Source organism: Mustela nivalis (genome assembly GCF_964662115.1).
Source record: "Mustela nivalis genome assembly, chromosome: 14".
In the NCBI taxonomy this organism is placed as follows: Eukaryota; Metazoa; Chordata; class Mammalia; order Carnivora; family Mustelidae; genus Mustela; species Mustela nivalis.
Window position 1 is genome coordinate 32931335 of NC_139033.1, and position 12892 is coordinate 32944226.

At 49.7% G+C, this 12892-nt stretch overlaps 1 protein-coding gene across 5 annotated transcripts in view; it reads right to left on the reverse strand.

Annotated features, from left to right (window-relative positions):
* Positions 1-629: 629 nt before the first annotated feature.
* The window catches only part of ZCCHC2 (zinc finger CCHC-type containing 2), a 67424-nt gene continuing 55161 nt past the window's right edge, over positions 630-12892 (reverse strand). Inside the window, exons 14-18 of one of the 5 annotated variants that reach the window (XR_014303088.1) lie at positions 12163-12307; positions 7835-7948; positions 3238-7023; positions 1887-2062; positions 630-894 (exon numbers count right to left, since the gene is read on the reverse strand). Coding sequence is in view for 1 of the 5 variants with exons in the window: in XM_082700169.1 (XP_082556295.1) it covers positions 12240-12307 (68 nt within the window). In the remaining 4 variants the exon portion in view is untranslated. Of the gene's footprint in view, positions 895-1649; positions 2063-3237; positions 7024-7118; positions 7949-10193; positions 12308-12892 lie in introns of those variants that run through there. The other 4 variants (XR_014303089.1, XR_014303090.1, XR_014303087.1 and 1 more) reach the window with 4 other exon arrangements.

Sequence of the window (12892 nt, forward strand, 5' to 3'; positions counted from 1 at the left end):
GCAGATGAGAATTAAAGTACTTAAATATTTGTCCAAAATCAGTCAGCTACAGCAACTACCATTTGAGGCCTGAGCTGAAAACCTGGCTTACTTCTTCTTTTACTGCACATATATTTAAAAATACACTGTTGAGGAACTCAGTCTTTTGTGTCCCAAATAAGGTTAAAGGAGTCATGAGGGGATGTCACTGCAGGCCCACAGTTATTACTGAATTAGTTAATATTCCAGTAATACTGAACTTCAGAGAAGAGACTTTGCTATTCTGAAGAATGAGGACAGGGCGTCTAAATCCAGGTTTCCAGGTTTGTAAACTTTGTGCTTTTAACTTGATGTTCAAAGTCAATGGACCTCTGAGCAGCCTGGGAACTTCTGAGATGCCCCTGCTTGGGTCTCTCCTAGTTGGGCCAGGCTGTGCCCTGGAGTCTGCATGTCACGGGCCCCCAGATGGCCCTTGGGTGACACTGGGAGAAGCGCCATGACCCACGGCGCTCCTTGTCTGGCACCGGACCCTTCCAACTTCGTGTGCAACCAGGAATTACTGCCACATTAGCCAGAGCAAACACACCTCCGGCTTTCCCTTTCCCTCAGGTAGAAAGTCTGATTTAGGGGGAACAGGATTTCGCACCAGCTCAGCAGGCACAATGATTTATTTTCACCCGGGCCATACCCACTGTAGAGAAGCTCACTTTCGCTTTGCCATGTTTTTCCATATAGCCATATGGAAAACATGTCTGTCTTAACACTGAACAGACCCTTTGGTGTTGTGAAGCATCAGGACGTCACATCAACATGCTGTGAGGAGGGTAGAGTGGGAGGAGGGTTCTGGAGACCCACAGGAAAAGCCCCTCTCTGGAGCTGAACTTCCTTTCCAGTGCCAAGCACAGATTTTCCATCCTGTGGGAAACGGATGGCATTAATGGTCTAGCCTATGGTCTTTTCTTCTATCAAGGCCCTGTGAAGGTCTGTGCGTTTGTGTTCCAGAAAGGAGTTCCATCTGCACCACGGAGGGACAGGCAGCACCTGCAAACCCGGCCTGGCGCCTGCGTTTTAAAACTGATTTACTTCTTCTTTTACAACGCAAGTCTCCAGAAATGAATGGGGGAGGAACTTGGCCTTTGTATCCCAAATAAGGTGGAAGAAGTTATGAGGGGATGTCACTGTTGGCCTGCAGTGTCTGTCTTCCGGGCAAGTAATAAATGGGGTTGGCGGTGGCCCAGCCCCTTGAAAGTGCCTGGTTGTCCCTACAAGGAAGGGACTTGAGAGCCCCCAGGGTCTATCCCTGCTGCCAGATGATCGGTGTCAGCTCCAGGTCAAGAGATTTGCCACCACCAAGGAGTCCACTCCTGGCACACTGCTGACTGTTTAAGGAGGTGCCGAGGGCAACTGTTCTGTGTTGCCTCTGACGAGAATGACGACAGAGTGAAACCCTCTGACTGGTTTCCGTCTCCTAACATTCCCACGTTTCCATTTCATTGCAGCAGAAGGAATGAAGCACTCACAGAATCAAAAGACAAGGAGAAAATCTTTTCAAAGCTCCTATCTGATGAAGGATTCATACCCAAGACATACACAGAACTCTTAAAACTCAACAGAAGAAGGCAAACCACCCAGTGTTTAAAAATCAGCAGAAGTCCTGAACAGACACCTACCAAAAAAGATGACAAGCAAGCCTGTGAAAGGCTGCTCCCCATCACAGCTCATTAGGCATCTGCAGGTTCATACGTAACACACCGCTGTGGGCAGACTAGAGTGACTGATAGCACCAAACGCCGGCGAGGATGTGGAGCAACAGGAACTCCCGCAATATACAGGTGGGGATGCAAAATGGAAGCCAGACAAAATGGATGCCAGGTTGGCAGTTTCTTATAAAACGAAACACATCTTACCGTGTGGTTCAGTGATTATGCTCCTTGGCATTTTTCCAGAAGTTGAAAACGGACATGCACACAAAACTTGCCTGTGGATGTTTAGGGCAGTTTTATTCATAATTGCCAAATCCTGAGAGCAACCACGATATGCTTCAGCAGGTGTGCGGATATATAAATTGTGGCCCATCCAGACACTGGATTGTTCGGCAAAAAAAGAAAAGAGTTATTATTTCATGAAAAGGCATGAAGGGACCAAAAATGCAACTTACTTTAGTGAACGAAGCCAATCATTCAGTCTCCATAATTACTGAGAACCTTCTGCTAATCATTCTGTATGATTCCAACTATACGATATTCTGGAAAAGGCACAACCATGGAGATAATACAATGATCAGTGGTTACTGAGGGTGGGAGGGAAGGATGAAGAGGCAGAGCACAGAGGATTTTTAAGGAACTGTTCTATAGGATGCTACACTGGTCGGGGGCGCCTGGGTGGCTCAGTCAGTTAGGCTCCTGCAGTTGGCTCAGGTCATGATCCCAGGGTCCTGGGATAGAAAACCACATCAGGGTCCCTGCTCAGTGGGGAGCCTGCTTCACCCTCTCCCTCTGCCTCAGACTTGTGCTTGCCCTCTTTCTCTCTCTCAAAAACCAAACCAAAACAAAACAAAAAAGACGGTCGATGCATGTCACACCTTTGTCAAAACCCACAGGATGTACAACACAGCCATGAACTCTATTGCCATGAACTTTAGTAATTAAAGTATCACTATTGGCTCATCCATTAGAAAAAGGAAAGATATAAAATGCACGCATAGGATGATTACAATTTTATGGAATAGAAATAGCTAACACAACGCAATTGAATCCACAGAAAAGAGGCATTCCCAATTTTGGAAGGCGCTAACACAGGAAGGCCGGTTTTGAATAAGAAAACATTCCTGAAGGAAATGGAAGGATGTGTTAGAGCTCCCTATATGCTATGGCGGGCAGTGGCCTTAAACGTATTAACCCGCACAGTGCCCCGTGACACCTGTTGTCTGTACCTACGGGTAAGGGAGCTCGCTCAGAGAGAGGCTCCAGCTCCCAGGCCGTCTTGGGATTCAAACAGGTGCGTGCCCATCACTAGGACACACTGCCTTAAAAAAAAAAAAAAAAAAAAAAAAAAAAAAAAAAAAATTAGCAATTCGACTGAGTTCAAAACGCTGTGCAGGAACCGCTTTAAAACAAAGCTATAACATCACGTATCTGTTAGTAAACAGATCCTTCTGAAACTCTCGGAAAGTGCTTGCCTAGTGGTTTCAGCCTTGCCCCAGAAATCGAATTCCTGCTGCTCTGCTGAGCAAGGTGAAGGCAAAGTTCGACCACTCACCTTTCTCTGGCTCCATAAATCCGCCGGTGCGGATCAGAGGTGGCTTCCCTGGAGGCCTCGCTGCTCCTGCGGTGGCCCGGGGACTCTTCCGTCCCTGGCTGGAGTGAGGTTGAGTGGTGACTTGTGGGGCAGGTGGGGGTCCCCGGGACCGAGCCTGGGGCGGGAGGCGGCGGCCGCCCAGGACCGGGCTCGCAGTCACGACAGCGCCCCCTGCCGGCCGCGGACGGCGCTCGCGCTCAGGCTCAGGCTGGTGCCGGCTGGAGCCAACCCCGGCCGCGCAGGGAAGGTCCTCTCTGCGCCCCCCGCTCCCCATGGCTCAGAAGCGGCCCGCGACCACGCTGCACACCCCCCGGCCGACCCGGGGACGCGGTTTCCCCGGCCCGTCGGCTCCCTAAGTTCCCAGCAGCAGCTCCAGGCAAGCCTGGCGCCCGTGTCGCCGAGGGGGAGAGGCCCTCGGTCCCTTTCCCTGTCCGTTCCCCGGCCCGCGCCTGCCACGGTCCCCGGCCACCCCCACGGCCACGCTCCTCGGCCGCGACTCCGGACCCCGTCGGCGTGGGCCACTGAGGGCCGATTCTTCCCGGGGGGGGGGGGGAATCGGGGGAGTATTTTTTTGCTCCTCGGGGCACACCCTCGATCTTCATCTTCGAGTTCTCCTGTCAACCTGCTTTGATGGCGCCGCTTTGCTCCCACTCACCCCCCGACCGAACTTGGGTACTGCGTTCTGTAGATCTGAGTTTGGGTCGGGGCGAGTCCGGGAACCTGTTTATCGGATGATGCGGCAGGGGATCCAAGGCCACACTTGGAGACAAACACTGGACTGGCACATGTCACTCAAGTGCCACAAACTCACGGATGAGCAGACGAACTCGTGACTGCCTTGCCCGCCTGCTTCTCCTCCTGCCTCCCCGCCTCCCCGGGGCTCCCCCTCTTTCACCGCCGCTGCCCCAGCTCTGGCGAGCCCCACCTGCCTTCGCCCCGGCCCAACACGCTCCCCCGCAGTGGTTCAGCTGCGCCGAGGTTTTCTTCGCCCTGTCTCACCCCTTCGCTAAGGAACATCCGACCTCCTGCTTCCAGGCCCCGTGAAAATGTTGTGGCCTTTGAAAACCCTTCCCCAGTTGTGGGCAGGCCGAGGTCACCTCTCCACCCTCCCTGTGATCCCAGGGCTGGTCACCAGGTCAGGCGCGAGTGAGAACCCCTTGCCACACTCTGAGGTCCCAGCCAAGGGATGTTTGCCGAGTGGCTGCTGAACTGTGCACAGGCCTCCCCATCAGATGCTGTTTTTGTGCCAAGGAAACAGAGCACCAAGAAGAGGGACCACAAATTCCTACACTCACACACTGGAACTTCAAAGACACTGGAAGGTGCATCTTTATTTAGATGAGGCTGATCTCTGTCAGGGGTCAGCAAGCTTCTTCCATAAAGACGCAGACTGTCGCTATTTCAAGCTCTGTCCTAACTGTTCAACTTAGCTGTCCTAGGACAAAAGCTACCGTAATAATACATAAATGAGTGGCTGTGTTCCCATGAGCTTTATTGGGAGACATTGAAATTTGAATTTCATGTAACTGTCACGTGTCATGAAGAGTTACTCTTTTTCAACCATAAACTCGTGGAAGAGCTTGATTTTTTTTTTTTTTTTTTTTTGACCGAAAGGCCTCGCAAATGAAAACTTATCACTACAAGCCGAGAAGAACGGAACAACGGCTGGACAGGGGTGAGGAGGAACAGAAAGGACGCTCCCCCGAGATCCCTTGCAGCCAGAACTGTTTATGCCGCCATCTAGCGGTCAACTCCCGTGAGGTCGGCTCTGAGGGCTCTCCGCCCCCCCAGGACCTGGAAAACATTCTCCCCTCCCATCAATTCAGGGCCACGGCTGGGGTTTGTGTTCCTGACCACACCCAACAAGGACTTCATGTCCGTTAAACCAAAAGTAAAGGTGAAGGCAAAGAACTCTAAACCTTCAAGAAACCTGTTAAAGTGAAAAAGCAAGCTTTAAGTCAGAATATTGAGACTAGTCCAATTTCTACTACCTTTTCCCAAGCAAGCACTCAGCTTTCGGGTAAGAAAAAGAAAGGTTGGAAGGGCCAGTTGTTCAAGATGACGGAGTTTAAGGCCGAGCCCGCCCGTGAGTCCCGCTGGCCTGCAACACAGGAAGATCTGTACCATCACACAGCCATGCCTGCAAAAGTCCTGGGACGTGGGCACAAAGAGGCGGAGGAGCCCAGTGGGAAGATCCACGGGTTCCACTCCAGTGCGTCATGAATTGCTCTGTGTCCTGCATGGTTAGCCTTTGTGCCACTTCCCCAACTGTTAAAACGGGGCAAAGCACCTACTTCAGAGAGTTGCTGGATGCTGAAATGAGCTAAGGGTATCTTGGCCTCAAGGTATCAGCTACCACAATGAATTTCTTGAGCACCTACTACGTATCAGACATTGAGTGCTCTCTATATTTTGCCAATGAGATCCTTGTAACTGTCTTACAGAGTGAACTCTTTCCTCCATCCTGTAAACACGCCTGTATATAGACACATAAGTAAATAGGTGTACTGTGGCTGGGTGGTGGTGTGGTGTGGAATCATGAAGGGTGTCAGCTCTTCCCCACGTTCATGTGATTTAAGCATCCAGTACACAACGGAGTGACCCTGTGACAAACCTGACTGAACCCTGATGTGCTGGCAAGAATGAGCACTGGGCAACTGTTAGGTAACGTGGTAGCATTCTTAGCATTTAGGAAGGCTTTCGGGGTGGGTGTGACCCGTCACTATTCCTGCCTGGAGGTGATCTTGCTGCCGTCACTCCTGGCCTTTGGATTGTTTGTGACTGATGGCAGCTGGTAGAGGGAGTGCCTGGGACCATCTACATGTTGGAGCTTCCGACAACCAGTGGTTACCTGTCTCTTCTGCTTGCCCTGCTACTTTATCTCGCCCATTTCTGAAGGTCTGTAAGTTTATAGCTAATGGAATATTCACATACTGCTCAATTTATCAAGACCCCTGAGGACAATGAAAAACTCGGAGCTCCAACAGGATATTTGCGCATGTTTAAAACCCCGGATGTTGGTGAGAGTTGCTGCTCCCTGAATGTACCTGAGATAGGCAAATGCTTAGAAGCTAGTTCCTAAAGTCCCGGGGTTTCCGATCTTTGCAAAGTTTCCCTCATCCCACATCTTCAAGTCCCTCAATGAGACACAGAAAAGAGATGTTCGGACCTACCAGGATCCCGGCCCTATCCTCTCTCAGAAACCCAGAGACCCCAGGGCCGTTAAGACCATGGGTCTCTCTGCAGAGACGCACCTGTGAGGGCAGGCAGCGGCACGGGAGGTAAAGCACGAATCTGAAGCCTGGTCTTCACCATCGGTGTGTCTGTGGCACTCACTCCATTTGAACCTCGAGTTCCCAATCTGTGAGATGGGAAGGAGGAAGATCCTACACCCTCCCCAGAGTGCTGACCGAGAAGCACGGGGACAAAGTGCAGAGGAAACCATCAGGCACCATCAATGTGTTTCAAAGGTTTATAATAAACTTTGAATGTGATGACTGAAAGAGGAGATTGCTCAAATTACTTTTATGGCCAGCTTCCTGCGTTCTTTAAGGTTTGGGGCACAGGCTTACAATCTCAAATGTTTTCTGTCTTACGTTCAGTTTTCTCTAAATTAGGTCAGTGGGAAAGACCATCTGCTGGCTTGCATTGTCCTTGTTCCCCCACCAGGTGGCGCTGCTTCCCAGTTAGCAATTTCTTTTGGCGAGAGGCTGGCTGAGACCTCCTTTTACATGGATCAAGTTGGAGCTGCAAGAAGAAAAAGAAAAAAAAAATGAAGAACCACCCAGCTCCCCCACCGCACGCCCCCACCCCACCCCAATTCCAAGTGAGCAAAATGGGACCTGGGGGTAAGAGCGCTGGTGACGGAGAACTGCAGTCACTGCCCAAGGGGTACACTGCCGGGTGGAGGGTCTCCGATGCCTCCATAGTGATGTGCCCCAACTTCCAGAGCAGACAGGAGGAAGCCTCCAGGCCTGTGCTCCCAAGATGGACAGAGTCTGCACACACGCACACAGCTCAGGCAACGTGTCCCCACTCCCATCCAGAGGCCTCTCATTTTTCAAAAGAAGAATTTAAGAATTTGGTTCATGTCTCAAGGTACGGCCGGGAAAGTCACTTTTGCATGTTATGAGCACAAGAGCTGCAAACTGTAAGCAGTGATGCAATGCTGATGTCGGACCGGCCTTCGGCATCCAGACCGCGCCGGCCAAAATGTGCTAACGGGCGTTCTCTGGGAAAGGACAGTGCTGCCCTCTGTGCACGATCAGTGTAAAGGGGACCTCGAGTGGACCCCTGCCTCTCAGCCCTTGGACACTAGAGTCCATTCTCGTCATAGCTGGTCCCCCGACACCCCTCCCCCAGCCGCCAGTCCCCCACCATGCCAGGAAGGTCCAGAGACGCGGTGACCATGTCTTCCTCATTCCCCCACACCTCATTTCCCTGAAAATAAATGGGCCCTCCTGTGGGGCGCCGGGGTGGGGAAAGTCAGCATTTTTCTTTATTCTTTTGAGATGAAGTGATCGAAGGGTTATGGGGTTGAGCTACTGCCCCAGCTTGCCTCCATTTGGTTTCACGGCCTTAACCTTAGAGATCTTTTGTAATCAGTATGTAGAATTGAAAAAAGGTGTCTTCCAAGCTCAAATGGACAACGCTCTTAAGTACTAGATGCTACCTGTCAAAAAAAAAAAAAAAAAAAAGATTATTTTACACTGTGCTTTAATCTTTATGGAACCTTCTCAGAAAGATGTGATTTTTAGCACTTACATAAAAAAGTAAATGTGGATTTGCCTTCTACTCCAGTGTCAAATAATCGGGACTGGGCCACTCAGCCCAGGGCCGCCGTCATTTGGTAAGCTCTCCAACGAGAGCTGATTTTTGAGGACAAGGAATATTTTGGTTTTTGTCAGTGGACAGAGCTGAAGTAGCTCATCGCAACATAAGAACGAACCATGTTGCTAGGTCCTTCGCCACCCAAAGGAGCAGACCTGCCGCCCTCCTCCCGGACTCTGCTCTTTCCCGCCTTCAGGTCTCCTCGCCGACAACCTCCATCCTCCTGGTCCTCAAAAGCAAATTCAACAGGCATCCAAGTGCCTTCTTGGTGCTATTTCCCAAAGTTGGGCCTTTTGCTTATATTAAAATACAGTCTCGTTTTCTCTTTGGGGAAAATGAAACTCAAGAGGCCCCAGGTTCCTTCCACTTGCCTCCTCTGGCCCTGCTTCTCCTCCTGCCTCACCCACACCCTAACCAGTCTCCGAACGGCCAGACCTTCCCGCCTCCACCAGCCAAGTTTCTGTAAATACCAGAGTCAACATGTTCCTCCTCTACTGAAAACCGGGAAACTTCCAATGTAGCCTTCCATCAGCTTCAAAACCTCCAGCCTGAGTCTGGTTTATCTCTTGAACCACAAACCTCACACCTCTTCTAGAATGTTCCCTCTCCCACACCTGCCTTCATCTCCTCCTCCCGCCCCAGCCACCAAACACTGTCCCTTACGATCCCGTGCCCCCGCCACACGGGGACCCTCAGGGCCCGGCCCTCTGCACACTCCCTGCACAGAGCCACCGTTCGCCGGCCTCCCGCGAGCCGAGCCTTCCGGGGTGCCACCGCGTCCGCCCGGGAGGGTGTCGCTACGGACTGTGCGGGGATGCGGTCCGCGTGAGCGCAAACTCTCGGAAAACGATCTGGCAAAGTCCTGGAAAACTGAGGATTTGGGTAGGGCTTACAGCCCGGCACTGGCACTCCTGGATTTGAAGCCTGGAGAACCGTCGCACGCACGAGCCGGGACACCCTGCCAAAACGCGCCCGCGGGAGCAAGAATCGAAAACCGCCCGAGTGTGGACAGAAGTGGACAGAACGGCTACACTGTGCGTGTGCGCTTTTCCCCTCTGCAAGGTAGTGAACATGAATAAACCGCGCGACATCAGGCCCGCCACACCCGATGAGCAGGGACAGTCACAGAAGACTACCCGCGAGCGGCCTTTTCTGCGAAGCTCAGGAGAGAGCGAGCCAGTGTGGTGCGGGGAGGAGGGCGGAAGGGGCGAGGGGGTTAGACGGCGTCGGGCCACAATCCAGTTTCAGACAGTGGGCTCCTGGGGCAGCGGAGGAAGGAGGAGAAGGGACAAGGGACAGGCAGGGGACACAGGTGGCAACACGGGTGGGCTGGGCACTAACTGGCAGGCGGTTCCTCACGAGGGCCCGAGCGCAGGTGCATCTGCTGGCTGAGGGGGGAGCCGGCTCCAGCGGCTGCGCAAACCCACTGTCCGAATGGGCCCGGAGGGAGGGAACACTCAGAAGGTGGCTCCGGACAATTGGGCCACCAGTCCTGCCTCGTGCACCCGAGCCCCTGCGCGCCCACGGCTGGGAGTGCTGGGGGAGGGCCGGAGGGGTCTGGGTCGGCCCCGGGTCACCACCGCTAGGCGGGACCGAGCTGTGCACCCCCGCGAGGCCAGAGGCTCCCTGTGAATTACTCCGTGTGCAGAAACGGACTAGAGACTGGGTTGGAGAAGACAGAACCGGGGGGGACACAAGCTACTCCATACTGTCCTCACAGCTGCCTGGAAAACACAATCGTCGTAAATCCGAGAGAGTAAATCAGGTCCCCTGCACCTGCGGGGAGGGGAGCCTCCATCGGAAACAGCCCTGGGCACACAGCGCAGGCCCCGGGGCCAGAAACACAGGCTCTCCTTCCAGTGTCACACAGGCGACCTACAGAGTAAGACTGGCGCGTGGGGGGCGGGGAAGAAACTCAAGAACATCCAAATGGTAAAAAAACAAACAAACAAAAAACTTGGGGATTCACCGCCCCACATTACAGGGGTAATGGGGTGATTCTTTAAAAAGAAAAAATCAAATCACCACGTGTGCGGTCCTCCTCCCTTCACTTTAACACAAGGTGCAATAAACCACAATTCTTAAGCTGTTTTTCATTTTTTTTATTGCTGTTAATTCAAGGAAAAAGGGTTGCATAAAATCCAATCTGTTCTAGAAATATAAGTGGCCTTTCCAGTACATAACATTTCAAATATCAAAGTATATGGTAAACATACAAATAAGGAGAAGGTAACATACCTCCTATGTACAGTACAGTATTTTAAATCATAAAATAAGCTCCATGAAGTACAACTGGCAAGGGATTCACAATGCGGTCCGCACGTGGCTTATCAAAACTCTCACCGGAACAACTCAACTGCAGCTTAACAATTAATTTAATAATGTGGTCCAAAAATACCCAGATCAAATAAAATATATTTAATCAAAATAATTTCCTTTACTTGAACTTTTCTTTTTAAATTAAAGCTTTCATCTACCCCTGCATCCCCCCGCCCCTTTCCCCTTTAGCTCCCACCCTGAAAATTAGTTTCAAAATGTACATTGCTGCTATAAATATAAATGCTACCTAGGAAGCATTAAATGAAGCTTCTTTTGTCTTCAAGTTTTTCCTTTTATCTAGCAATCTGTTAGGCTTCTGCACCAAGACCAAATATTTAAGTCCCTCTGCTGTACACCGACGTTACTCCACACAACAAAAACCTATCCCTTCTGCTCCGTACTGAGGAATGGGAAAACGAAACCGGCCCGACCCTTATCTCAGACTATACAGTGGTAGTTGCTCACTGCTGTTGAACGCAGCAGTTCCAAAAATACACCCAGTCTTCCAGATAATCTCAGTGCACTTTAGGAAATCAAAAATTACCTGGAAGCAATTTAGTACATAGATTGGCTTTAAAAAAAAATTTTTTTTTTTAAAACAGCAGCATTAAACTTAGTGACATGACACTGACATGATTAATACCATCTTTACACACTCAGAATTCAGTCTTTCACATTATAATCAAGCATAGTGGTAAACTTATCAAAGTGACTTTGCTACGAGAGACGGGTTAGGGAACAAACCTGACTTTTGCAGAAACCACAGCTTCTGCTCAGATTGCAATAAACCATACACATTTTTAAACACAACGTAACACTGCTACAGTTGGTGTGAGAAAAGAAGAACTCTTTACTCAGGTAGTGTCTCTTTAGCACGACACAGTGGTAGACTACAAGTAAGATCGGCTGTCGACTTTCATTACACACAGACACACAGAACAACACTCACACTAGTTTGTTTACTTTATTATGTCTCTCTGAAGCAACAGGCTAAAAAAGTATGATGAAGTAAAAAGTTTTTTGGGTTTTTTGTTTTGTTTTTATTTTTTTATTATTATTTTCTTTTTTATAAGAAAAAGCTCTTTGTCCTCTTCAGACTTCGTATTTTTTTTTGTTTCATATGGTTTTACTTCTTCCACTCTCTTCCACTAACTTTAATTTTTATTTGGACCACAAGCACTGCATATATGTGTTTACGGGATGCTGTTCGGTACATATATACACACAGTTCAGGGGACTTGATGTGTCCTTTCACAGGAAGGTGAAACATTCCACCCTCAATTTATAGGAAGGGCAGGTCATGGAAGTGTAGACCGATGCGTGGCCAACTGCCCTGGCCACGGGTCACTGGAAGGAGGGTGGCGGGGTGATGTGTGTCCTTTAGGGTGAAAGTGAGAAGAGTGCGGAAGAAGCAAAGTTTCTCTTTTTCAAAACCATATGACTATCACCAGTGTTGTAAAAAAAGGTCAAATACACAGTTTTAAAGATTCAGTAAACATTGCACACAGCAAGTATTCAGTGTAAAAAAAAAAAAAAGCAAACATTTTCCTTTTGATAGTTTGTCTGGAGGTTTAAATGACATGTATCATACAGATAAGCCTGTTGTTGAACCAGGAGACCAGAGGCTCAAAAGCAATGCATTCTTTTTTGTTTTGGACATCGGTACAAGAGAAATGAAAAGTCCAAACTGCATAGAAATCTAGGAAATGTATAGACAAAGAAACACAAACAAAATACCTTTCCTTTCCTCCCCTCCACACCCCACCATGACTCCCCAACACGTCAGGGTATTAAGCAGTCAAGCTTTACTTGTTTCAGTCTGCAGAATCCAACGTATCATTAGAAGGGGGGAGGGGAGGTGCGTATCTCAGTCTGTAAGTGCCTAAAACGGGAAAACAGAACTGCTAAGTCACTGCTTACAAGGCAAGGCATCACAAACCACAAGACAGCAAACGGCATGCTCGGCAGAAGGCAGCATCCTCCGCACTACTACGATTCCAAAACGGGGAAATAAACTACCTTCAAAAAGCAGTATGAAGTTTGTGCTTTAAGCTCAACCTAAAGCTATCAAACTCGACCTTCCTGTAAAAATGCCAAGTATACACTCACAATTCAAGCTTTTTGTGTGTGTATGTGTGTGTGTGTGGGGGGGGGTGAGATTTGGCAAAACGACAAAAGCCAAATCCAGGCGAAAAAGAACAGTCTGGTGTCTCCGCTGAATGTGCGGTCTTACGCAGACTCATCTAAGAACGTTTTCTTGTTTCTGGTGGTAATAACATTAAACAGAGTTCAAATAATTCCCTTATTCCCAGACCAGTGCTTAAATATTTTGTCCCTTAAAATGCAACAGCATTTTTTTTTTTTTTTTTTGGGAAGCATCTGCTGGGAGGGAAAGGGGGCATGAGGGAATGTGTGTGAGGCCAGCTGTCCAGGCACCGATCCACTCCAGAGAAACTAGAAATCACAC